Below are 23,880 nucleotides of genomic sequence, written 5' to 3' on the forward strand. Positions count from 1 at the left end.
TATTCGGCTCCCTCACTCAAGAGTCTCCCCTCTCATCCTAATAATAATAATGTGATAATCTCATGCCCATGGGGAAATTCTAATTTTGCTGAATCTCTTCCAGAGAGAGCAAAAATTCAGGGTCAGTTACAGTGTGGCCTTTCTGGAAAATGGTAAGAATCTTACTTAAGAAGAAATGAAAAAAACAAAGAAGGAAGTGTACTACACAGATGGATGGACAAGCAGTTGGACAGATATAGAGACGTTCAGGGACGCACAGTATGAAAGAAAAAAAGGAGATAAAAACCTATAAATAAGAACCAAAAAAAAAGAAAAAAAGAAAAAAATTAAATAGAGACTGAAAGAATAAAGGCTGAAAAAGAGCATCTTGACCTCGCTGGGCCTTCATTATTCCTGTTCGCTGTGTGGACAGCTTGAATGACTTTACTCAATGAAAAACCAAAGAGCTGCCTGCACAACTGAAAGCATCTTAGAGCCTCAAAACTGTAAGTGGCAGTTGTAGATACACAATCCGTTAGTGTAATCTCTGGTGCAGTCAAACACATGGCCACAGAAATTATATGTTGTCTGATTCAAGCCTCTGCTTCATAAATTACTAAATGTGCAAAACATTTCAGCAAAGAAACGGTTTATATAATATCTCGCCATACTTTACGTAACAACGATGAGCGAAGCCAAATGAGCTCCCGAAGAATCTGCTGACTTTTATTCAATCAAGTATCAATTTGTTTCGTTTTTCAGACATTTCTTTTTAGCTGCAAGACGGCAACATCTTCCTATTCGTCACTTGGTCTGTCCTCAAACGCTTCGTTCTTGAGTGAAGTGCCTCAACAATTACTGGCTGAATGCCCGTGACATTAGGCGTGCATATTCATTGTCCAGAGAGAACAAATCATAATGATTTTGTGACTCCTGACCTTTCCCGTAGCCACTCCACCAAACCAAAATTTCCCTCATTTTATTTTATTTCAAATTAAACGACCTGTGGACATATCCTGTGCAGCTATGCACACAGGATAATTTCATAACATTAAATTAAGTTCACTAAGCACATTCCTCAGTGTAGAGACAGGGCATCCTCTGCTTTTGACCCCATGATCTTTCCTCTAATATTATCCTGAACTGTTATAGTTGTTCATTTGGCAAAATCTGTTCTAAAAAGTCTGCTCCATCCACTTGAGTATTGTGTGATGTAATTGATATTGCAGCCTCTGCGGGCTGCTGGTGCTCAGTCGAGGGGATCACTGGACAAAACGTTAAACACAAATATACAAATGATATGAAAAACTTGCTCTTCCCCATTTCAGAGTTGATATAACTTTTGCTTTTTTAAAGGCAGGATAAAATATTTGAATAGTAACTGCTATAGTACTCACATGGATTCTTCCGTCCAGCTGAGCAGGTCCGTCTTCAGCCAGTCTCAGGATGTACAGGCCCATGTTGTACTCTGTGCCGCCTCGCAGACTGAAGCCAAAGCCTCGAGGACCTCTCTCTAACTCCACTGTCAGACAGCCCTGCACAAAACAAGGATTAAGAAACCACTCAGTATACACAAACTGCAATTAAATACCTTTACATATGTAGGGATCTATAAACATTCTTGTGATAAGTATGTTCTTTGAAAATGCAGCATTTCCTTTCAAAGATGTGACAAACAAAAGTTGCCTGGAGGTCGGTGATACATCATTAGATTCAGGAGAATTTTCTCTTGTTGAGAGATGTTGTTAATGATCCGTGTTCTTCTGTGTATGATATTATTCTTTGCCTATATTAACCTGAAAGTTACATAAAGCTATAATGATCACAATGTGCATTAACCTGATATACCTGTGCACTATATGTAACAAAAAAAAAAGAAGTTTTATATGATCGCGACAACATGATACGCTGGGACCAAATAATAAACTGCATTTTTTCTTTTCATACAGCCAATAAACACTGCTGCTTACATCTTTTGTCTGCATGAGCAGCTGTAACCTTCAGGTGGTTGCAAAGACAACATACAGAGGAAGGAATAAGAGGATTATTCCTACCTGGTTGGGTCCTGTCACACACATCGTTCCCAGCTCACCAAGAGGAAGATTTTTGTGGTCAGACCAGTTGACTCCCTCACTTTTCTCCTCCAGGTCCAGGTTATAACTAGAACAAACAACAGATGTATTTTTTCCATTGTACTTGTTGTAAATGGAAGGCTGCAGGCCTCTAACTGAAAACGCACTTATGCAAGACATAAAATCTAATTTAATGTTGGGTATTAAATGGGAGAGGACTGCATTTATTCATATAGATGCATATTTTGCACTGTATATGTTGTACACTGTGCACATGTTAAATACTTTTATGTTTATTACACTGGGGTCTTTATGGTTTTCCCTCGCTTTTTTTCTCTTAGGGCAACCATTCTTTGTCTGCAGAATTTGTCAGGGCTGGCAATAACATGATCTCAGTAATGCCACTATAGCTGTGCTATTTAATTTATTTTCAGTCTAATATGAGGTTTCTGCTGCATTTCTTGCGTCAAATATCCATGTCTGTGTACATTCTCCTCAGGTAAGACGGCACAAAGACACATTTTGCTTGCTTATTTGTCATTTTGCCAACTTAGATTGTGAACAGGGGAAATTCAGCAAATTCAAAGACTTGTAAGAAATCTTACTGACACACTTCTGCTCTACCGACTGAATGCAAAAATTATTATTATTAATTTTTTTTAAAGCCGTTTTGTGCTTCTGTTTTCTGAGATCCCGTCCTTACCGTTCATCCTGCAGTGCGGATCTTTGCCCCATGGCTCTGTGTTGAAGAGCTGGACTCTGCTTAGCTGAACTTGCTCCAGATGGAGGGCCCTTATATTCTAAAATACATTTTGACATTACATTGTCATCAATGTGAAACTACGAATATTAAAAAAAATCACATTTATAGAAAAGCCTATATACAGAGCCCTTCCACAACATGTTCATCATTTAATTCTCTTTAACAACCCCAAGAAAGTTTGACTTCCAAAATGAAGCCTCATTAGCAGACTTTTATAGCCTGCTAAACGGACAAGCATGACAGTGACATACTGATGTAATTCATTTTATTTTCATTGATTCAATCCTTTCTGAGGAGCAAGGGCTCAATTTTTCAAATTTTAAATACCTCAGTTTAAAATTAAATTCTTAACATGGATACTAAAATATTCATATCTTCTAATTATGTGCAGGGTGGATTGCTTTGATTACCTGGCTGCGAAACTAACTTCCCCCTTGCAGATATTGACTACAAAAATTGCTTTAAAGGGAACTGTTCAAATAACAACCACAATAAATGAAGTTGTGGGCATGAGGAGATATTCACCATCCTCAGGAACCACAGTGAGGGTGACAACGTTGCCGGCCTCCTTGATAAGCTGAACAATGTCATTGTGAGAGAGCTCGATGATGGAGCGCCCGTTGACTGCTGAGATACGATCTCCAACATGCAGCAGGCCACAGCGGTCAGTGGGACTGCCTTCGATGATTCGGCCAATTTTGTGTGGGATAACTGAAGTGGCAGGTATGAAGAAAAATGAGACATTAGGACCCAGCCAGAGTGAAATATATCGAAGGTGCCAAGAAAAACAAGGCAGTAACCGTAGTCCTACTGTAACTTTGTTTTGTTACGGTTTTACTAAAATCTGTGAAACATCTCAAATTCTGCATTCAGCTGATTATATAGTTTTAGCCGGACTACTGCATACTAGAATATATCTCTTGATTTTCTGTAAAACTGACTACAGTATGTTCACTAAAAATGTGTATATTGTGACCCCATCCATCCACATAATATGTGTAACATTTGTCAAAAATCTAGATTTTAGATGGAACAGGATTGTGAAGAATTTTTCCATTTATATATCTTCAGAAATATGTCATACTTAGAATTTAGAAAAAAGTTTTGATGGATTGGATCTGAGAGATTTAATCCTCACCTCCATGTGGCGGTTTGCTCTTGGACGTGAGGATGACGAAGCCGAAGCCCTCGGTGTCTTTACGGTGGAGCGTTATGTCAAAAGACTCGTGGTCCAGCGCGCTGGGCATTGGTAGGCGAGGTAGCTTGGGAGAACCATTCACCAGCACTGGAGTCATTTCCTGAGCCTCTTCATCTGTCGCATCTGATATGAAAGGATACAAAAGATAATATCTATTTGAGTCTCGCAATTACGTTTGTATTTGCATGTTTACATTTGCATTCCTGACGGTTTTTATGCCAAATATGCCAATAAAGCTATAAGAGTCGTGCAAGTACGCATTAAAAACAAAATCAAAGTAGAGCAGTATGATTAGAGAACCTGGATGATGAAAGTGGTCTTGCTATAGAGGTAAAGGCAGAAATATTCTGTGCAGGGCTTCTATTCGAATCCATAATCGAGGTGATGATCCCTCAGATTCATTGCAAGATTTGTAATGCTTGTAAAATGATTTTTAGAAAAAAGTCATGACCAGTGCTGGGACATTTTATGTGGATTTTCTACTGTTTAATGGTGGGTTTTTGAGCCATTCTCCTTAGTTCAGCTACAAATGTTGTTACTCAGAATCAGCAACTAAGTTTACCATCTAGTTTTAGTGCAAATGCCTGTTTTTAACAAACTGTTGTTGCAGCATGTGTCATTTTCTCAGGAAAACCCTATGAGTAAAGTGACTTCCTGTACTAAATACTTATAAGGATTTCTCATAAAACAGCAGCTCCTAGTCTTGCACCAGGTGTTGCTATGGCTGTTTCCTCACCTCTGTAGATGACCTTTCTGCGAACAGTCAACATAACTTGACCATTACGGGCAGCGTTGGTCATCAGATCCAGGACTTGCTTGTGTGAACGACCTTTTACCATCACACCATCGATGCCAATGAGCTCGTCTCCCGCTCTGAGACGACCATCCTTCTCTGCAGCTCCGTTGGGCACAATGGCCCCAATGTACACCTGGGGAAATACATTCTGATATGGGGTTAATAACAGAGAACTGGTTGTTAAAATAGAAATAATAGTAATTATAAAGGGATAAGACACTTGCAATGTCAGTGGTCAGTATATGCAGTCTTTACAGTACAATATTTCCATAATAAACTGGATGCATTTGTGTATTCTTAGGTTAAAATGAACTGTCTTAAAAGATGGTTATATATCCTTACTGGCTGTTGCGGACCTTCTCCTCCCAGCACACGGAAGCCAAAGCCTGTTTCAATGTCTCTCTTCAAGAAAACATCTATGTCTTTGGTGTGAGGCTCTGTGGATGAGTAACATTCAATCACTTCTGTGCTGCACTGAGATGTTGAGGTCTTAAATTAAACGGGACATAAGGTAATGTTGGTCACATAAAGGCATTTTATGAGAACAAGCGACAGTGTTCTGCACTTACGTCTGCTCTCCAGCAGGGCTTTGGACTTCAGGTACAGCTCTGTGACATCTCGTTTGGGGGAGTCGGCAGAGCGCAGTGTGCTCGTGTTGGAGTGGTAAGGCAAGGCCTGGGGCACCGAGTCTGTGATACCGTCCAAAGTCTCTGTACTGGCTGTCATTTCCTGTCTCTGACAACAAACACAGGCACTGTCACAAACACACATTGCTTTAAGCTTTATTGTCCCTGAAAAGGACTGTCTTCATGTAAAACTTTAAGTTTCGAGTGTTCATTTGATCACACATCCTTTGGCATTCACCTATGAAGGACATCACATGTTCTGTCTGTACAGCTCATTATCCAAGACAAGTGGCTGAGCATCTAATGGTGATAGATTACAAAAGCAATAAAGGTCACTTCACCAGCTCTTTTTTTTTATATAGTCTACTTTCACTTTACATTCCTTCTATTGTTTCTAGAGCCAAGCAATGAGGCTTGCATGTAATACAAAATCCACGGGAAAAAGTATGGATTTCCCCTTGGCTGCGACAGGCCTCTTCAGGCTGAAAGGGCAACTTCTTTATCTAAAACTGTCGTATTAATAATACCAGCATATCTAAAGAGGCTCATCCATGCTTCATTACCATTGCAATCCCCCTGACAATAGCCCTAAGAATACGAATACTGAAAGGAAGTAATTAAGACCGTTTTTCAGAGCAAACAAAAGAAGGCGCCCAGAAACATAATCAATATTCAAATTTATTGCTATCATTTAATTCGATGCAACAGAGGCTTACTGGTTAAGCTGAAGGACAAAACGCTTTGAAATTAAATTGAGGGATATGTCCCCATGAGGAAACAATAGTGAAGAAGTGGGAAAAAGATACGTTTTTACTCACAGGCTTCAGACTCTTTACAGGGGATGTTTGACCTATGAAGAGACACAGACAGACAACAGGAATATAGTAAAAAAAACAGAGGAAGATATGATTTGGAGCAACAACGGACACTGAAGGACCGTCCACCAGATGGCACTAACTCTCTGATTGAGAAATAGCAACAGGGAGCTTAAAAATAAACCAGTGAGCTGCTTGAAACTCAAGAGGTGTGCTCACTAAAGAATGCTCCATTAGGGAACATACATCCATGTGCGATTAAACATACATAGAGAACATATATGTTAGGACGTGTGCTGAAGAGCTGACTACACAGTGCAAAACGACTGCAGAGCCACAAAAGCGAGGGGAAGGCATTAGAGATTCATGCATATAATTCAATGACTGATAATTTTCTTCCCGCTCTCTGTTCAGTGTACACTCTCATGTTCCATCTCAAGCACTCAGATTGCTCCCTACAGATCATCTTTTAGCCCCCCTCGCTCCCCTTTCTTATCAACTCCATGCATTAACTGAATTAACAAAACTGAATTAACAAACACTTCTCTGGGCCTGCAGCCCTGTGGGGCCGGACTAACACTTGGCCTGATGAGGGGTTAATGGAGCCTGATGTAAAAGGGGAGACACAGCGGCATTTTTTCCACTTCGCTGTAATACTCCCAATCCAACATTGCAGCCATCAAAGGCATGAAAGAAGATAAATGTGCAATACACACACCTGAAACACACTCCAAAGCATCTTCATCCTCTGTTCAGTGATGCCCACCACTCACACACACACACACACACACACTCAGGCACACGCAAACACAGGGATCCTCCTCCAAGCAAAAGGCCATTGTCTAATGAGGGTTAAAGCTGGCATTAGCTCTTCAATTGGGCAGGCTGGGTGAAGCTGAGTCCAGCTCTGCTTTAACTGTTGGGTCATGCAGTGCGTCAGTGGAGTAGGACATGCCGATGGTGGCATAACAGTGAGTGCGAGTCGCGTGGGTGTTTTGGGAGAGGAGAGAGGAGGGTTCAGGCGTGGCTGCGGGGAGGAGGCCCCTGGGGACTTTCTCTCAATAGCCATTTAGCCATGGATCCTTAAGAGGCCACGGATATAGAGGCATGCAGAAATCCCCTGTGCTCTGCTGATGATCAAAGCCAATATGGGGTTCATCGACTTGCGCAGTGAATCCCTGGGGCAGCCGGAGATGGATGTAGGAGACATTTGAAGGGTGCCTACCCTCCTCCCTCTGCTCCTTGGAATCAAGCACATCCCCACACTTATGTAATTCCTACTGTCAGACTTGTAACAGAAAGCATTACGCCTCAATGGGAGTTGTCATAAACAGAGGCATTTTGAGTGGAGCCACAGAGGAGGAATGTTCGAAAAATGCTGGAGATGTGCAGCTTGCATATGTAAAAAAAGCCACATGTGATGGTTAGGAATGGGGCTCTGTTGGATTGGTTCTGGTCTTCATCTGCAGCTACTTTGCTGGGGCTGTCTGATCTGTTCAGCTAAAAAGGCAGCAGTCTCTCCTGTGGTGACCTTACACAGACAGCAAACACGGTGGCATCACCCAGACTTTTACAGAACAACAGTGTGGTGTCAGTCTGTGCCCTCCAACTAGTCACAACACCACCTCACCTCCTCTCAGTATCAGCACGCTGACCTCACCTCCCATGGGCACTGTTGAAGTTGCATTCACAGTAATGACAAATTATGTCACACAAGCGGGCATAAAGGAATGACAATCATGAATGGATACAGTACGGAGGAAAACAAAGATAGACTGGCACAAAGAGAAACACCAACTGGATATACAGCCAACTAGTCTGCAGTATAAATAGATGGATCCACAGATACAAAGATAGGCGGGACAGACAGACAGAAGACCGACATGGGTGTACTACTGTTTCAGTCTCTTACCTCCTCGCAACACCAGCACATTGACTTCACTGCCCACTGGTAAGTCTTTAAGAATGTCCACCACTTGTGCATGACTAAGCGTCTGGACATTTTGTCTGTTGATCTCCTTAATGACGTCTCCTTTCTGCAGGCCACGGCACCACTGGGCATCCAGGATCATCTTCACCTTCTGGCCCAGAGGGCAGTCTGCAATGGCAAACCCAAATCCTCCAGGTCCCTTGACCAGTGGCACATTCACCAGTTCTGGTTGCAGCATTCCAGCGGTCACCTCCACTCGCTCCGCCTGCCTCCCATTGGGCATGGCGGCCACCACAGGCCGGCCACTAGCGTCGGTGGTGACGTAGTGGAGCTCCTGTGAGGATCCATGGAGAACGTCACCTTTGACGAGCAGCGGCTGTCCATTGATGAGGGGAACAGCCGTCACCACCTCGCCTCCATGCAGGGCCTGCTGGGGCTGGGTGGCTGGTGGAGGAGGAGGAGGTGGAAGAGGGTCGTCGCTGTCTAGATCCACATCGGGGGGAAGCGGGTAGCCACGGCAAAGGACCATGTCCACGTACTGGTTGATGGGAATGGATTGGAACATCTGCACCACCTCTGGGTGGGTCTTCCCCAGCACACACATCCCATTAATCTCGACAATCACATCACCTAAGACAAAGAGAGTAAGAAAGCAAGTGACAGGAGGGAATTTCTCCTGGTAGTTAATCTAGACATCATTTCTCTACATTTCTTTGGAAAGCGCTTACTCCATCCTTTGTCACACGGATCTTTCCTCTGAAATGTCCCTTTCCTCTTCACTGCTTTCTTATATTTTCCTTCTGGCAGCTCCCCGTACTGCCTCCCGCTCCTTTTATCTCATTCATTCCTACATCATTCTTGTCCCTCCTTCCCTTGCTACATTGTTGAACAGACCTGAACAATACTCTGCCACAACTATATGGAGCTGAGACGGGTGTAGATTTCTGTCACATCTTTCTATTGTAATCATCACACACACACACACACACACGCACACACGCACACACACTCACACACTCACACACCTCACAGCTGTTGGTTTATGCAGACAGCCTAAAGGCAACAGCAAGATCAGAAACTACACACCCACCATAATCAGACTGTTTTCTATAAAACAGTGCCCTTGACAGAGCTGGAGCTGTTGTTATTGCCTTGTTGAACTCAAGGGACAGTGCTAGGTTAAGTGAACACCACAGAGGTAGAATTAATACCTCCCGGTGCAACATGGCAACACAGTTGGTACAACGTAGTTGCAGAAGGTTTTTCTGCAATATTGCTGAAATTAGCAGTTATAAACTCATGGATCTTCCTGCCAACTAAATGAGATTTTAATGTTTATATGAATGGGTATAAACACTCTATCTTGTCTTTTCTGTGGTAAATTGTGAGAGTGCATGTGCTAAGGTTTCCCTTACCAGATGCCATCTTGTTGTCTTGGGCAGCGGGTCCATCGCTGAGCACATTTTTCACCTGCAGGAACTCATCTGTGCGGTCACCTCCTATGATGGTAAATCCAAATCCTTGGGAGCTCTTCTTCAGTGCTGTGTGGTACATCTCTCCCTTCAGCTGGCTGGGGTCTGCAGTGAAGCCGGATGTACCTCCTTTACCTGGGCACAGAGTGTGCGAGTAAACATAAGTGTGTAATATGCTTATGCACGTAGGGAGTGTCTCTCCATTGAGAGGTGCTTTTTTAAAAAGTGAATGACAAGGTAAATCAAACACATGAGAAATCTCCAACAAGTGCACAACATTAATCGTGGAAACACTTATTAATGAATTCCTATCCTTCTTAGAAGATAGCAAAATCCATCCATGTCTGCATTGAACCTCAATTATACGCTTTATGTGCTGAGGATCAACATAGCAATTAGTCATTTCTAATTAAAAGGCATGATATGCTTCAACTAGATAAACCCATCAACAGAAACCTTTTTGTTCAACCCTGCTGAGAAAGAGGCACAAACAGGCAGATAAAATGATATAAAATTATAGCTTTAAAAGCAAATTTTCATGTTTCCCTCTATTATAAAACTATAGAGCAGAGCACCTCTGACAGTGTCCAATTTAGCACAATGTTCGCTCTTATCCTCTCTCTACTGCAATCAGTAACTCTAAAAAAAAGAGGTTTGTCACTGTGGACTTTTTATAACTTGAGAAAGGAAGAACTTAAGGTCAGTGGCAACATCAATATGGACTAACAGCTTGGCTGTGGCATACGCAATACACTAGATAACCAACTGTCAGGGTCACACTGCATTAAACTGAGCAGCGTCCCTATCTGGCATTACTGTGGTATCAGCACTTTAGATCATGGACACACCATTTTTTCCGAGCTGCCTGATGGTCTCTGGCCTGGACTGCATTATAGCTTTGACTCAAAAACAGTAAAACTGAATCCAGCCACTGACAAATGGTGCACATTTCCACCAACTCTGATGTATGCGGAGAGAATGTGATTGCTGTCAGTCTCTGGGATGCCAAAAAAGGATCATTATACATTTAGAAATGGGCTGTCATTTTTTGATGAGCACATCAATATTTCACTACCACCATGCCTGTTTAAGATGTGGTTTGACTACTTTCTAAATTACTGTTTGTAAATGTATTCATCAACAGTAATTAAACAATAAGGTTTTATTTATTCTCTGTTCTTCTTATTGTCAGCGCTTCAGCAAGAACACAAAAGCCTGCAGTGCAATGCAGGTGTGTTTTTCTTCTTCTGGTTTGTTTTGCAGTAGTTGGCATCAGGAAAAACTGTTTTTGTGATATCTGGGGTAAAGTGAGTTAAATTCATGATGTTGTGCTGCCAAGATTTGATGGTGATGGAAAGAATAGCATGCACGCTGGTATCTTTACTGAAGTGAATTCGAGAGGAATCACCCTCATACATCAATCATATGTCAATATTTTCCTGAATTTTATGCATGATCTTTGGTGATAGAGATGCAGAGCACTAGAAATGTATGGCTCATGTAGAATACTGTCAATGTTTTAGAGACCCTCTAACATTTCATAACATCATGTTTTCAGGGAAGCCCATGTCATATTAAGAGAAGCCAAACTCACCATGGTTTCCCTGTAGTTTGCACCATGCCACTGTTCATTAAAAGCTACTTTGTTTAATTTTGCAATGCTCATCCCTGCTGTTGACAAGAAATGTCCAGTATGACATTCACATTCTGTGAGCATCATTATTTTAATAAGTCAAAGATAGTTTCACTTCACTTCACTGCGTTTATACAACATGAATAATGCCAACATCATAAATTGTTTCCACAATAATGCATAGAATTCTGTATAGGATGCACATTCATTAAAAATAAACGACATGTACTGTGTAAACAATTTCCAGCCACACACTCCTGACTAGTAATCTGTAGTTGACATTTTATTAGCATTTTCAGCATTACTTCTGGTTCGTTTTCCAGAGGAATAACAAGTACATCAGCGAGCATTATTAAAGCAAGCATAACTTATTGAAGTTATCTGGATAACCAACCCCAGAACAGGTCTAGTCTAGGTCTAGGTCTAGGTTCCAGACTTTACGATATACGATTCAAATCATTTAGTGAACCTGTTTCTTGGCAAAGAGGCAAACCTGGCTTGTGACACACAAAGAAAAGTTAATCTTAATACATACTGGTCCATTGTCAAATACACACTGATCCTATTGTGTAAATAATAAATGTTCAACAGATGATCTGTCTAAAGTTGCATAATTAGTTTATGGATTATTATGCATTCTTGATTAAGGCTTTTAATTGTTCATATGTATGAATACTTAAATTATAATAAGCCCGGTGGCTACACCATTAGATTGCTACAATTGCAATTAATAATTAACAGCGAAATAACCACATGTGCTTCACATTACATGTAATGTACAAATCCTTTGGAGGCTGGAGTACAGAATGTACTTACTTGTTTATATTAAAAAAAACCCATTTATTAACTGTTTGATCATATGTACTGCAGGTTTAAAATGGTAATAATTATATGTTATAACAAATACAATGAACTGTGTTATCAAGCCTCCAATAACTGCTTATACACCTGCTATGGATACTTTAAAAAGAGGTCGTACTGTAATCAAAAAAATATGCTAAAGTTGTTAACAATTAATTTAAGATACTTTTGTAGTGGTGGTACAAAAATGAATGAACTAGTTATAGTCTTTACAAATGCTTAGTGTGTTAAAAACAAAAAAGTATGAACATAAGAACAGGGATAGAATATCAAGGTTTTTTTTTGGCAAATATCAAAGAATATGAATTACACTCCAAAAGATTCCCTTTGGTAAAATTCATATCTTCACAGATTCACAGCTAAAACTGGACTCCATCAATGTATGTGATGCCTCACCTGAAAACCGCTGCTTTCATATGGAAATCTAAAGTGGCATATTTTAGGTTGTTCCTCTTTATCGCTTTCTATTTTCTCGCTGTACATTGTGACCAGACAGCCACTTCCAATCTCAATGAGTCCACTCCAATATCTGCTTTTCAAATCACAACAGCTTTCTAGTTTGACTGAAAAGTAACAACTGCACATTTTCCCTCTCATTTCCTTCAGTTTTATAAACACTCAATAGCTTTCAGAAGGAAGTGTGAGGAATTTAAATGCTGCCGCTCTCATACTATCAAATGGTTCAGCAGCCAAGAAACAACCACCACAGACATGAACGGCTGTGAGTGAGTGTAACTTATCACAGCCAGCGTGGACTCCAGATGTCCACACTGTTGCATGGATCAAGCAAAGCTCATTTACATAATCACATTCAAATTGCTTGATAAACTCAACAGTGAATGTTTTTCTTCCCCCTCCCCCCAGTGAGTGCTGAAATAACCATTCTGACTACACATTTGTGTCTGACAGACAGAGGTAAAGGAGGGTGAAAGAGAAAAAGAAGCAGGGAGGAAGTGAATGTGGCATGTGCAAGCCTGTACTTGTGTGGGAGAGCCCAAAGAAGGTCGCTGTGCCAATGTTTGTGGCCAGACTTTGAAAAACCAGAGGCAGACAAAAACCATCATATCCGCCGAATCAAACAGCCATGGTTTCTGAGTTCTACTGTGTGACTCAACTGCCTTGTAAACCTCCAGTGACAGTATTCGGCATAATTGGGAAAAACCTCTTTCTTACTACATCAGTGAGGCAAAAGCAGTGGCTGTTTCCAACACCGCACCTTGAACAGTAGACTTCTTAAGTGACTGATGCTGTATATCCAACAGAAGACAAACAAGGAAAGTATAATAATACAACATAGGCGACCTATAAGAACACAAAAGACACTGAGCACATAAAGGTGCTTTTGTGGTTTGCCAGCTAGCTGATAAAAACACTGCTGATTTAGCTGCTGTAACATGTAATTCAAAGTTCAGTAGATAAATCACACATTATCAAAAGAAGCATGCCACTGTGAGGCTTGGAGTGCAGATAATACGATAGAATAAAAATTGTGTTACGTAAATCTGTTGTTGTCAAATTAAAATTGTCTTGTATGGGTAGGTGAATGTATTTTTATGTCTTATTTCTAATAAAATAGTGTTCATTTCTGGTATATATATATATATATAAACCAACTCCCTGGGAATCTAGTTTCTTGGAACAGTGTAAAAGTCTGAGTTGTAGCCTGAGGTGTAACCGCCGACTGATGATGCTTTGGTTTCATCACAGCAATCATCTGACAGCTCACTAGGTTGTGTAATCGGTAATCAGGGGCGAGATGGCGGTTTCCTCAGTCCCCACACACCTGAGCGGAGCGATGTCTGATTAGGCTTGGCCTCTCAAACGTGCTGTTCCACCAGCTGTTGCCACATGCATCGCTAAAAGCTGGCCTCCTCCCCTGCATTCCCTCTCTCGCTCCCTGAATCCCTGCCAGCGCAGCGAGCTTGTCTATCTCCACCGCTGCAGCACCGTAATCTATTATACATCCATTGTAATGAAAACATGCTTAATTCATGATGTTTATTGCGAAAGAAAAATGGCTTGTCAACCTAAAGAACAGATCATTACTGGTGAGCTGACAAAAAGAAAGAAAAAAAAAAGTGTATTATTTGAGCAAACTAGGGAAGAAAGGGCTCATTCTGACAATCTATTATTGTTTGAGGCTAGTTGAAGGTTGACACGTTCAGCTGACCTTGCATTAAACGATGATGTTCCCCCTGCTTTCTATTCCCAGGAAACGTATTTATCAAAGCAGGCTGACAGGGGTGAAAGGGTCAGACTCTCCATTGAGCACAGGCCAAAGTAATTAAATTACAATTACATTTTAGACAATTAGCTGATGCTTATGTTCACAGTGATTTACAGTGAGTGCAGAAATAGAATAGTGAACATGACTGCAATAAAGCTAAAATGACCACTGCTGTTCCTAAATAGATTACAAAATACAAAAGACATAAAGTACATGGGCAAATCCTAGATGCACAATAGGTGAAGAAGTAGCTTAGAAAGAATGACAAAATGTATTGAAGCAGCAACAAAGAGTTTCATCTTTTTAAGTGACTTCAGTCTAACTGGAATTTCTTGTTGTTTTTAATCAGACTGGCAATGGCAGTGCAGAGTCAGAAAGCTTGCTTGGGTAATTATAGTTATACATGTATTTGCATGTCGCATAAACCTGAGGGTGCTGTCAAAACCGATGAGACAGGGTGTAATGTGATGTTTTTAAAGGTCACTGTCCCATGTGTAAGAGTAGCAATTCGACATTTGCAAGTTTTTTTTATGTGTGCAAAATCTAAATGCATGTCCTTTATCACTGTCTTTTGCAGCTTTGACATGCTGGATTTATTTATTTATTTATCTTTTTCCAACTGACCCAAACCAAGTACAAGTTGAACATGGGGGCATGTTCTACGGTGCTTTTACCTTGAGAAGGTGCCGCTGCAGCTTGCTGGATTGCAGCCGTCTCCTGGCTCAGCTTCTTCTTTGCCTCCAGGACGGGGTTCTCAAACTGGGTTTTTTGGTTGATGTGGCTGGAACATAAGCAGATTCAGGTTTAGGAGGAGAGATCTGAACACACACTGCTCTCACTTATTGAGCTTACTGCATTATTTTTTCTGCAGTTAATTATGTATGCAGCATCCCTTTAAAGGAACCATCATTTTTCTAATAGAGGAACGGTAGTGGCGCCAGTATATACAAATCCATAAACACAGCACACATACAGTAAAGGCTGGCTTGCCTCCTCTTTATGTGGGGAAACTACTATGGCTTTTAGCCATTTAATATTGTAGGAAATGAACCCCCGACTGCCAGAAACATCCTGTTCCTCTGCAACAAGGTAAACAGCCTGTTGTCCCCCTGGCATACAAACCAGAGCCATTGTTTCATAGTGAGCTCATTTCAAGCTAAAGCACTGGCAGCTACAAGCTCCATCTATGTGCCATTGACTCTCCTTGTCCAAGCAGTGCAAGTTTCTCTCTCATGTCACTTCTACCTAGGAGGGATTCTTCGGCAGCCTGAGCAATAAAACAACACAAGCATTCCCATTTTCTTTTCATCACAACAGATTGCTACCTCTCCTTCCAGTACGCCCTATGCTCCTTCCATGCATTCTCGCTGAAAATCTCCCCACTTCTCTCTACCGCTGTTACAATGGCAGTGTTTCACTGATTTCCTGCTGCGGTGGTGAGCACGAAAACACATTTTGCACACAGACAAATACATGAACGACATGCAGTGACGGATACACAGTCACATTCTATAGACACATGCTTACTTACACAAACATTGACAGAACACAGCGAGAGCACAGTAACTGTGGTGTTCACACACAGGTCACTGCAATGTTACCGACAGAGTTTCATTTTACCACCCACTGATAAACAATGGGAAAATCCTGATCAAAATCTTCAACTGTTCTCCAGGTAAATGCTTCCTCTCTGCATGTTACATAACTCAGTGCATTCTCACCCAGGATGAACAAAATGAGCCGTGTGCTAAATCCATTTGTTTATTTTTAGATGGTATTGATTTATGCCGGTTCACTGCTAATGTACACAAAGCAGTGTAATATGCACTTGTGCTCTGATCTCTCCGGTGAAATATGCCTGTGTGTGATGTGCATCTGCGGGGAACTAGTGTGGTAAAACAATTTGCAGCGTTTGTAATGATGGCAACTGGAGTGATTGGAAATTGGATACATCAATAAAACTTACTCAACATAGTATGTACCGTACTGTGGATCGTCAATTTCCTCCCAGCCGTAAGGTAACTCTGCAAAAAGGAAACAAGTGCGCTATTCAAATGAAAGATTCAAATTAGGTGCCCACAATGTAACAGATTGGAAACCAGATGATGACATGCATGCACAATATTCAGCAGACATCTGGGTTTTGTAACCATGTTGACATGATAGTAAGGTACAGCAATAGGAATCCGTGTATTTTTGCCCCTGTTTGGGACATTTAGCATAAGAAAGCAGGCATGAAAATAGCCTGCAACAATTTAGTGAATGTTCCTGTGGTTTTCAACAAGCAGGCCGGCTGGAATGGCTGATGTAAGTCATGCCCTGATGAACATATCAGGCAGAAGGAGAGAAAAGAGAGAGAGAGAGAAAAGAGCTCTTAACGCAAGAGAGAGCTTTGGAGTTGCTTTTCAGAAGCAACACACCAACAAGCTTTCCGTTTGCCTGTAAAAATCCATTAAAACCAGGCTGGAAGGGTCCCACTCTTTCAGCCGTGGTCACTCTCTGTCTTTGCCTGCACTTAAGCCCACATTATCATCCAGGGGATACAAAGGCACGTCTGGAATTCTTTCAAGGCGACCCCAGCTCCAGATTTCTGAAAAATTAGGCTGTTTGTCTGTAATACTTGGTGGTCACTCATAGGTGCTGCGTAATTTTAAACAGAAGTTAAACACTCATGTTTTAACCTGATTGGTAGTTTGATTAATTATGTGAAAAGCTGGCTCATGTAATGTAGGGCATATATACAATAGAGGTATGCCCTTGTGTAAATGCATGTGCAGTGGTTAATGGAATGAGTGCATGCTTGAGTGGACCAGCTGTGCAGAGAAGTCTACATACCGCCATCCTCACACTTCTCGGGGGGCTTCGCCTTCTTCGCCAAGCGGGGGTCCAACCACGTGGTCGTTTTGGTGTTGTGACTGTGGAGCACAAAGAGAAGTCAGAAAATATGAAAAAAAAGACTTACGCTAGCAGAGAAACCGCTGCTGAGGCACAAAATCAAGTCGACAAAAAAAAAAAGAGTGCCACAACAGAAAAAAAAAAAAAAAACAGCAGCCGTATTCTCCAGTGAACTATGCTCTCATGCACAGGGGTTACTGAATTTATCAGCAAACATCTGATCCATTGGTTTATGTTTAGCTGTCGTATAACCCCGTTCATGGCTAGGTGGCCTTTTTAGAGGGGAGAAAAAAAAACAAAAAATGTCTGAATGTGAAACACGACAAACTCATTTATCCTCAAATGTGTTAAACAACTGGGGTGTGTAATCAGCGGGAAAATCACAATGGTCTTCTGATATCTTCAGAGACAAGTGGCTTAGAGCCAAATATGAATAAAACACACAGGCTGACGAACACATGCGCACGTGTATGGGCGTACACCCACACACGTATAAGCCACCAATGTAGGTTTCCTTACTTGATTTCTCTAAAATCAAAGTATTGATTTGTTTCTCGAAGGAGCTTAACACGTCTTTATAAAAACCAGTAAACTTGCAGTACAGTGTGAAGTCTAGAAAATGTGCTCTTTTATTTTTAATTCAGTACTTACAGAAATATTTATCTGTGTTTCATGATGCATAAATAAGAGATAAGTAAATACAATAATGCGTGACATCAAGTATACAAACAACACTTTCATTTTTAATACCACATTTTGCAACATACTCCACTGTAGTTGTAAGATGACATAATTAACATATGTAACAACAGTCAAGCTGTCAGTTGCCCTAAATTTGAACCCTCGTCATCCTGTGTACACACTGTGCTACACCCTGTCAACATATTTACCTCATCCTCCTCTTGCTGCTTGTGTTAATCTGTTTTTCTTGTCTTTGACAACAGCTAGCAAACACATCTTTTCATTTGCACAAGAAAAGGTTAAGTAATTTCCCTAAAACAACCTCACTCAAACAGGATATATTTGCATTTGTTGGGATCTATTTTCATCTATGGATTAATATATATTTGTTGTGCTAATGAGTATTGATTGCAGCAGGCAAGTCTATGTGATGCTGACATGTTCATTATAACAAATTAGCTTTTCCCCCAGTGTAGTATTTGTGGCTCAAGGATGTGGTTTTGATAGTTTTTGGCTATGGGCTGACAGGCTTTGGCTTCACATGGAGATTCTTGGAGGTAGAGTCAACTCACTGTTTAGTTTGTTCTCTTAATGGCATTTGTTGGCAATAAGAAAAAATATAAAATACTGTCAGCCTGCTTGTGTGTGAGCAGAATGTATAATTCTAGCCACAGACTTCATATGCATGGCTACTCACAGGTTACTATTTATATTTTCCTTTTCAAGAAGTTGGCTCGGTGGTTAGCATCGTCACCTTGCAGCTACAAGATCCCCATTTCATGTCCCAGTTAGGATGACTGGGATCTTTCCGTGTGGAGTTTGCATGTTCTCCCTGTGCAGGGTGGGTTCTCACTGGGTTCTCCAGCTTCCTCCCACAGTCCAGAAACATGCTGAGGTAATTAGTAAATCTAAAGAGTCCACAGATGTGAATGTGAGGGTGCTTGTTTGTCTCTAAGTGTAGCCCTGTGATGGACTGGTGACCTGTCCAGGGTGTCCCCTGCCTTCGCCCTGAGTCAGCTGGGATAGACTCCAGCCCCCCACAACCCTAGTGAGGATTAAGCGGTGTATAGATGATGGATGGATTTTAAGATGTATTGTCTGACAGTCTGGAACTGATATTACGTGGCAGATAAATGTGTATTAGTTTTAATTCACTAAAATGTTTGTAGTAAAATAATAACTGCAAAACTTTGTTATTGTTTGATATGCTGAATATATTTTTCATTTAATTGCTTCTATAAAATGTCAGAGAATAAGAAAGGTGTCCTTTCAAAACAACTTGTCTGAGCAACAGTTAATACACTTAAAGAGAATCCATTTATAAATGCAAGATTCAGAAAAGCTGCTGCAAACATGCTAGAAGAGTGGACTTACAAAGGTATTGTATTTCTATTAAATCACATGAAGTGAATGAACTGCTTGCATAGCAATACTAATGTTCTTTTTTTTTAACTGGTGCTCATCAATCAGTCATCATCTGTCAGGTGACTAATTGTGTCAGCAGGAAGGGTCACACGAGCCCAGGGTTCTGTCTCACTTACTCTATGAAGTAGACCATGCCGGTCTCGGTGTAAGCCATCTCCCAGTTGAGGGGCAGAGGCTCCAGGCTGTCATCGCGGGGAAGAGAGCTCCATGTGCGGAAGTCCATGGTGCTGCTGGACTGAGTGTAGCTGGGCACTGCTTTCCTCCAGTCCGCTCCCTCTTTGTGCTCTATAGACAGCGAGAGGATGGACAGTTTAAAGGGGGAAAACAAAGAGAAAACAGAGCAGACAGAGTGGAAGGTTAGCCTGCAGGAACACCTATATGCCCTCCTGTTTTCCTGCCTGCAGTAGGGGTGTGCAGCGAGAGCTGATGTTGCTTGCAGGATTTGCATGCGAGTGATGTTGTGTGTGTGTGTGTGTGTGTGTGTGTGTGTGTGTGTGTGCGTGTGTGTGCCAAAGGGCTGTTTTGCATTTGCCTGTGATTACAGCGTTAATGCTTGTGCTTATGCATACGTGTACAGTCACTGTGGGCTGCAATCACGGAGGCAGGGATGCACACTGAAAGGACCAGTTGAGCCCCGAGGCCGTTCCTGTGTGATAATGATATATTATATTGCATTCGTAGACACTCCCCTTTAATGAGAAACTGCTCTACAATGAACGTGAAAAATACAACAAAGGCTCCCCTAATTCACTTAGCACTTCATGCCTTCCCTCAGAAGACAGTTATAAAGGGATGAAACACAAGTGCTTTTCATCCCTTCCTTTTTATATGGCGCTAACCTCCTTACAATGGGGGATAACGCCAAAAGATGTAACGCGCGGCATAAAATAAGCATTTCTGGGGGATGCATTTCCTAAACATTCCACCTGAATTTTATAGTGAGTATAAAATTACTCAAAATCCAACCACAGGGCTCCCTAAGCACCATCAGCATGTTGATCTGTGCAGCTTCTGAAGCACTTTCTTCTTTTGCCTCCCCTGATCAAAAACACATGCTTGTGCTTCATTTTTAAAGGAATATACACACAGACAAAATGGACATGGCATGTTTGAAGATGCTTCATGTACTCTGGCCATGTAGAAGCTTGAGAACCCGCCCGAGGGCAGAGCCTGAAGGAGGGCTGAGGTCATGAGTAAGGTTCAAAGCATGGTGAGGGCCCACTCGACGATACCAGTCAGACAGGTTGAGGAAGGACTGCAGCAGATAAGGACAGTCTAAGCAAAGATGGGGGAAGTGGTGAGAGTTTAGAGACTTAGAGCTCACATTTTCCATTAACCTCTTTTTTCATTCGACCATAACTCTCTCCATCTATGGCTGGTCTGAGACTTCTCTGCCACAGCTGTGGGCTGTAGCGGAGCAGTCATTTGTAACTGGTTTCTTTCCATAAAAAGAACTCCTGGATGTCTGGGTATCGTTTTTGTGTTTGATTTCAATATGACAGAGCAGTTGGGTAAACAGACTTTGGATTTCTGTGAATCCTTTGTACAGCTGAGCAAGCAGTGTTTGAGCCGTGACTGTCAAAACAATGTTTCATTCTGGGAAAAAAATATTTTCAGCTTGGGCTTGCCTCAGTGTTAACCCCAATTCTCTTACTAAAAAAAACCCAGGTATGGTGCACAGCATGTAACCTATTTCTGTTCCAGGGCTGTTCTCCTTGTAAGCATTAAGGGCAGATTTGCTCCTTAGAGAGCCGAGCAGTTGTCCTGATTGATCACATACACAGTATCCTAGACTCTAGATGAGACTATTTCAAGGTTACTTTTGCTACAGTAGATCAGTAATACTGCTGTCATGTGCAGCTATCACATTTTTATTGGCTTAAAAGTCTTAAATGGAGTCCAAGATGCCACTGATGCCAAATGCTTTGTTTTGTCTGACTAACAGTCCAAGACGCTAAGTGATTCCACTAAAATAATGTAAGACGAGAAAAACGAAATCCTCGCATTTAAGAAGCTGCAGTAATCAAATGTTCTGTGTTTGTGCTTGATAAATTCAAAATTGCTGCTGATTAATTTTCTGGCAATAAAACTGATTTTAACACCGTTCCTGGAAAGATATGTTGCTGATGGTTTTTGTTCCTAATTCATTTAAAAGCTTCAAAGTTGTGACCTCAGACTCAGGCTCAAATTATATCCAGTCTATGTGTTGGTATGACAGACAGCTGTTAAACACAAAACTGGAGACTAAACCAAGTTTCAAAGAACTTGCAACAGTTGTTACATTTTCATGTAGAAGAAATTCCTCCCCCAAGGGGCACCTAGATAAGAAGAAAAAGAAGATATAAACACCATTTAATCTGGGTCTACGAAATACTTCAACATCGACTGCCAAAGAAAAATGAACCAACGCCTCAGAAGATGATCAATCTGCTCAGGGAAATGTAGTCCAACAGTCACTTTTATATGACAGATTGAGTTGTCCTCAAATGCCTAGTGGGCCCGTCAAACTGTATACAATCTGAAACAAACCAAAGTTTTTCTGTCATTTCAGAAAACCTGCAGTAACATTAACCTAACCTGGCAATTCCACAACCGTAGCGCCTGGCAGAATCTCTGTTATTTAACTTGACATTCTGTGCTTTGACATTAACTGACCAGGCAATCCATTGACCAGCGGTGGCCTCTCGTCGTCATCCTCCTCCTCGGGTACGGCGCTGTCCTTTCTGTCCATCTTGCTGACGGAGGTGGTGCGTTTCCTGGGGACCTCGCCACCGTAGTCTTCATCAAACAGCACCTGATCCACCAGGTCAGGCTGCACCAGGTTGGGCTCCGCCGGAGGCTTCGGGGTCCCATAGTAGTTACCTTACAGAAGAGAGGAAGAGAAGAATAAAATAAATGAAAGAATCACTTTTTGAAATAATGCAACATCATAGGTGTGCTATGAAATGTGTTTCTAGGTGACGGAAGGAGACACAGCCAGGGATCATCCAGAATGTCTAACATCACCTCAGTTCACCCGATTAAAATCCAAAATTAATTCTCTAAATGTCACATGCCGGCACTCAAGGTTGACTATTTACAAGTTTCAGAGGTCTGCTTCCTCTGCATGATTTTCACGTCTCTTAACCCCCTGCTTTGTTTTCCCTCGATAACTGCACCACAGGGCTGTCATGACTCATGTAACATTAAAATCACTTCACTTGGAATTTGCCAGCAACTAATTACACTGATCATTGAATACAGCAATTATCTATCTCTCAGCTTGTTTTTTTTTTTTCCTTAATGAAGGAAGACCTTGTGTTACGGATTATAAATATTCAGTGGGATAACAGCGCTCCGTTAAAAGAGGCAGGGGGAGGAGAGTGCAAAACTTTGTTAAATTATTTGCTCATTTAGCTCATGGGGTGATCCATCTACGTATGGCTGGTGAGCAGTATGTGGAACTCAATTTAGGGAGAGAATACGCAATTATTCAACCTCCATTAGGATTATAAATAATGTGCATACTAATTCATACCCCTATCATTTATTATGATTATTTGTTTGCTAAATGCTGCTCTGCCAGATGTGTTTACAGAAAATTATCAGATTAATTTTTTTGGTAATCCATTTGTAAGATCAAATATTTACTCGATTCTCACAATAAGCGATCACCAGATTGAGCCTACTCAGCTACATCATGATATATAATTAGATTAATTAAAAAATACGGAGAAATACCGCTGGGAAATAGAGATCTTCAGAAATTTAATTAGTCTCCACAAACTTGATGGTACTTTTCATTTAGACCAGGCTGCGTATGGGACCACAGTCTTATGAACCTTTGATGTACTTAAGTGTGAACATGCAGATATCACAAACGGTGTACCATAAGAGCAGCATTTATCAACTGCAGATCTTTTTATAGCTCGGCACAAAGAGGGAAAGCTGACAACAGCCGGCCTGCCAGAAAGAACAGAGTGCTCTGAGGAAAACATCACAGTCATTCCAGCAGCTTTACAGCATGATACAGTAACGCCACAACAGCTTTTCTGATAAGTGAGCCCATCTTGAGCCTGGCCTCATCTCCTCAGGCGTGCCAACGACAATACACAGCAAAGTTGGCTAATGCAACTATGCTCATCTTTCTCAAAGCAGCAGGAAGGTTGAGGAGGGGAAGGAGGCCGGATAAAAGCCCGCCCCTCCCCTCTTGACGTGCGAGTCTGTGTTTACTGAGCGACACTCATCCGCATTTGTCAAAGATGGCTTCATTAACAGGGGCTGCACAACGATAGCAGGGAGAGATTGGGTCTGCTGGCTAATCCCCGCCTGTCTCCTGCCACGCGCTGACATTCATCAGCCAGACGCTACCTCTGTGATTAATTACTTACAAACATGTCTCTTGGCCCCTGATAAATGTGTGCCGCAGATATAGAGGTGTGTGAAAGCAGTGCGTCAGTGAAGATTTGTGGCACCATTTGCTGTTATAAATGGAGGGAAGCCTCATAAGCTGATGAGCAGGGAAGCT

General features: G+C 41.5%; 1 protein-coding gene across 1 annotated transcript in view; it reads right to left on the bottom strand.

Annotated features, from left to right (window-relative positions):
- The window catches only part of magi3b (membrane associated guanylate kinase, WW and PDZ domain containing 3b), a 125,571-nt gene that overhangs the window by 4,612 nt on the left and 97,079 nt on the right, over nt 1-23,880 (bottom strand). Inside the window, exons 4-19 of the mRNA XM_008279408.1 lie at nt 22,029-22,235; nt 19,490-19,658; nt 17,208-17,287; nt 16,339-16,396; nt 15,047-15,153; nt 9,595-9,786; nt 8,162-8,809; nt 6,253-6,284; nt 5,378-5,543; nt 5,151-5,245; nt 4,749-4,956; nt 3,953-4,135; nt 3,340-3,525; nt 2,755-2,851; nt 2,034-2,139; nt 1,377-1,514 (exon numbers count right to left, since the gene is read on the bottom strand). Coding sequence (XP_008277630.1) covers nt 1,377-1,514; nt 2,034-2,139; nt 2,755-2,851; nt 3,340-3,525; nt 3,953-4,135; nt 4,749-4,956; nt 5,151-5,245; nt 5,378-5,543; nt 6,253-6,284; nt 8,162-8,809; nt 9,595-9,786; nt 15,047-15,153; nt 16,339-16,396; nt 17,208-17,287; nt 19,490-19,658; nt 22,029-22,235 — 2,672 coding nt within the window. The remainder of the gene's footprint in view (nt 1-1,376; nt 1,515-2,033; nt 2,140-2,754; nt 2,852-3,339; nt 3,526-3,952; nt 4,136-4,748; nt 4,957-5,150; nt 5,246-5,377; nt 5,544-6,252; nt 6,285-8,161; nt 8,810-9,594; nt 9,787-15,046; nt 15,154-16,338; nt 16,397-17,207; nt 17,288-19,489; nt 19,659-22,028; nt 22,236-23,880) is intronic.

Source organism: Stegastes partitus, unplaced genomic scaffold (assembly GCF_000690725.1).
Source record: "Stegastes partitus isolate 25-593 unplaced genomic scaffold, Stegastes_partitus-1.0.2 Scaffold5, whole genome shotgun sequence".
Taxonomy (NCBI): domain Eukaryota; kingdom Metazoa; phylum Chordata; class Actinopteri; family Pomacentridae; genus Stegastes; species Stegastes partitus.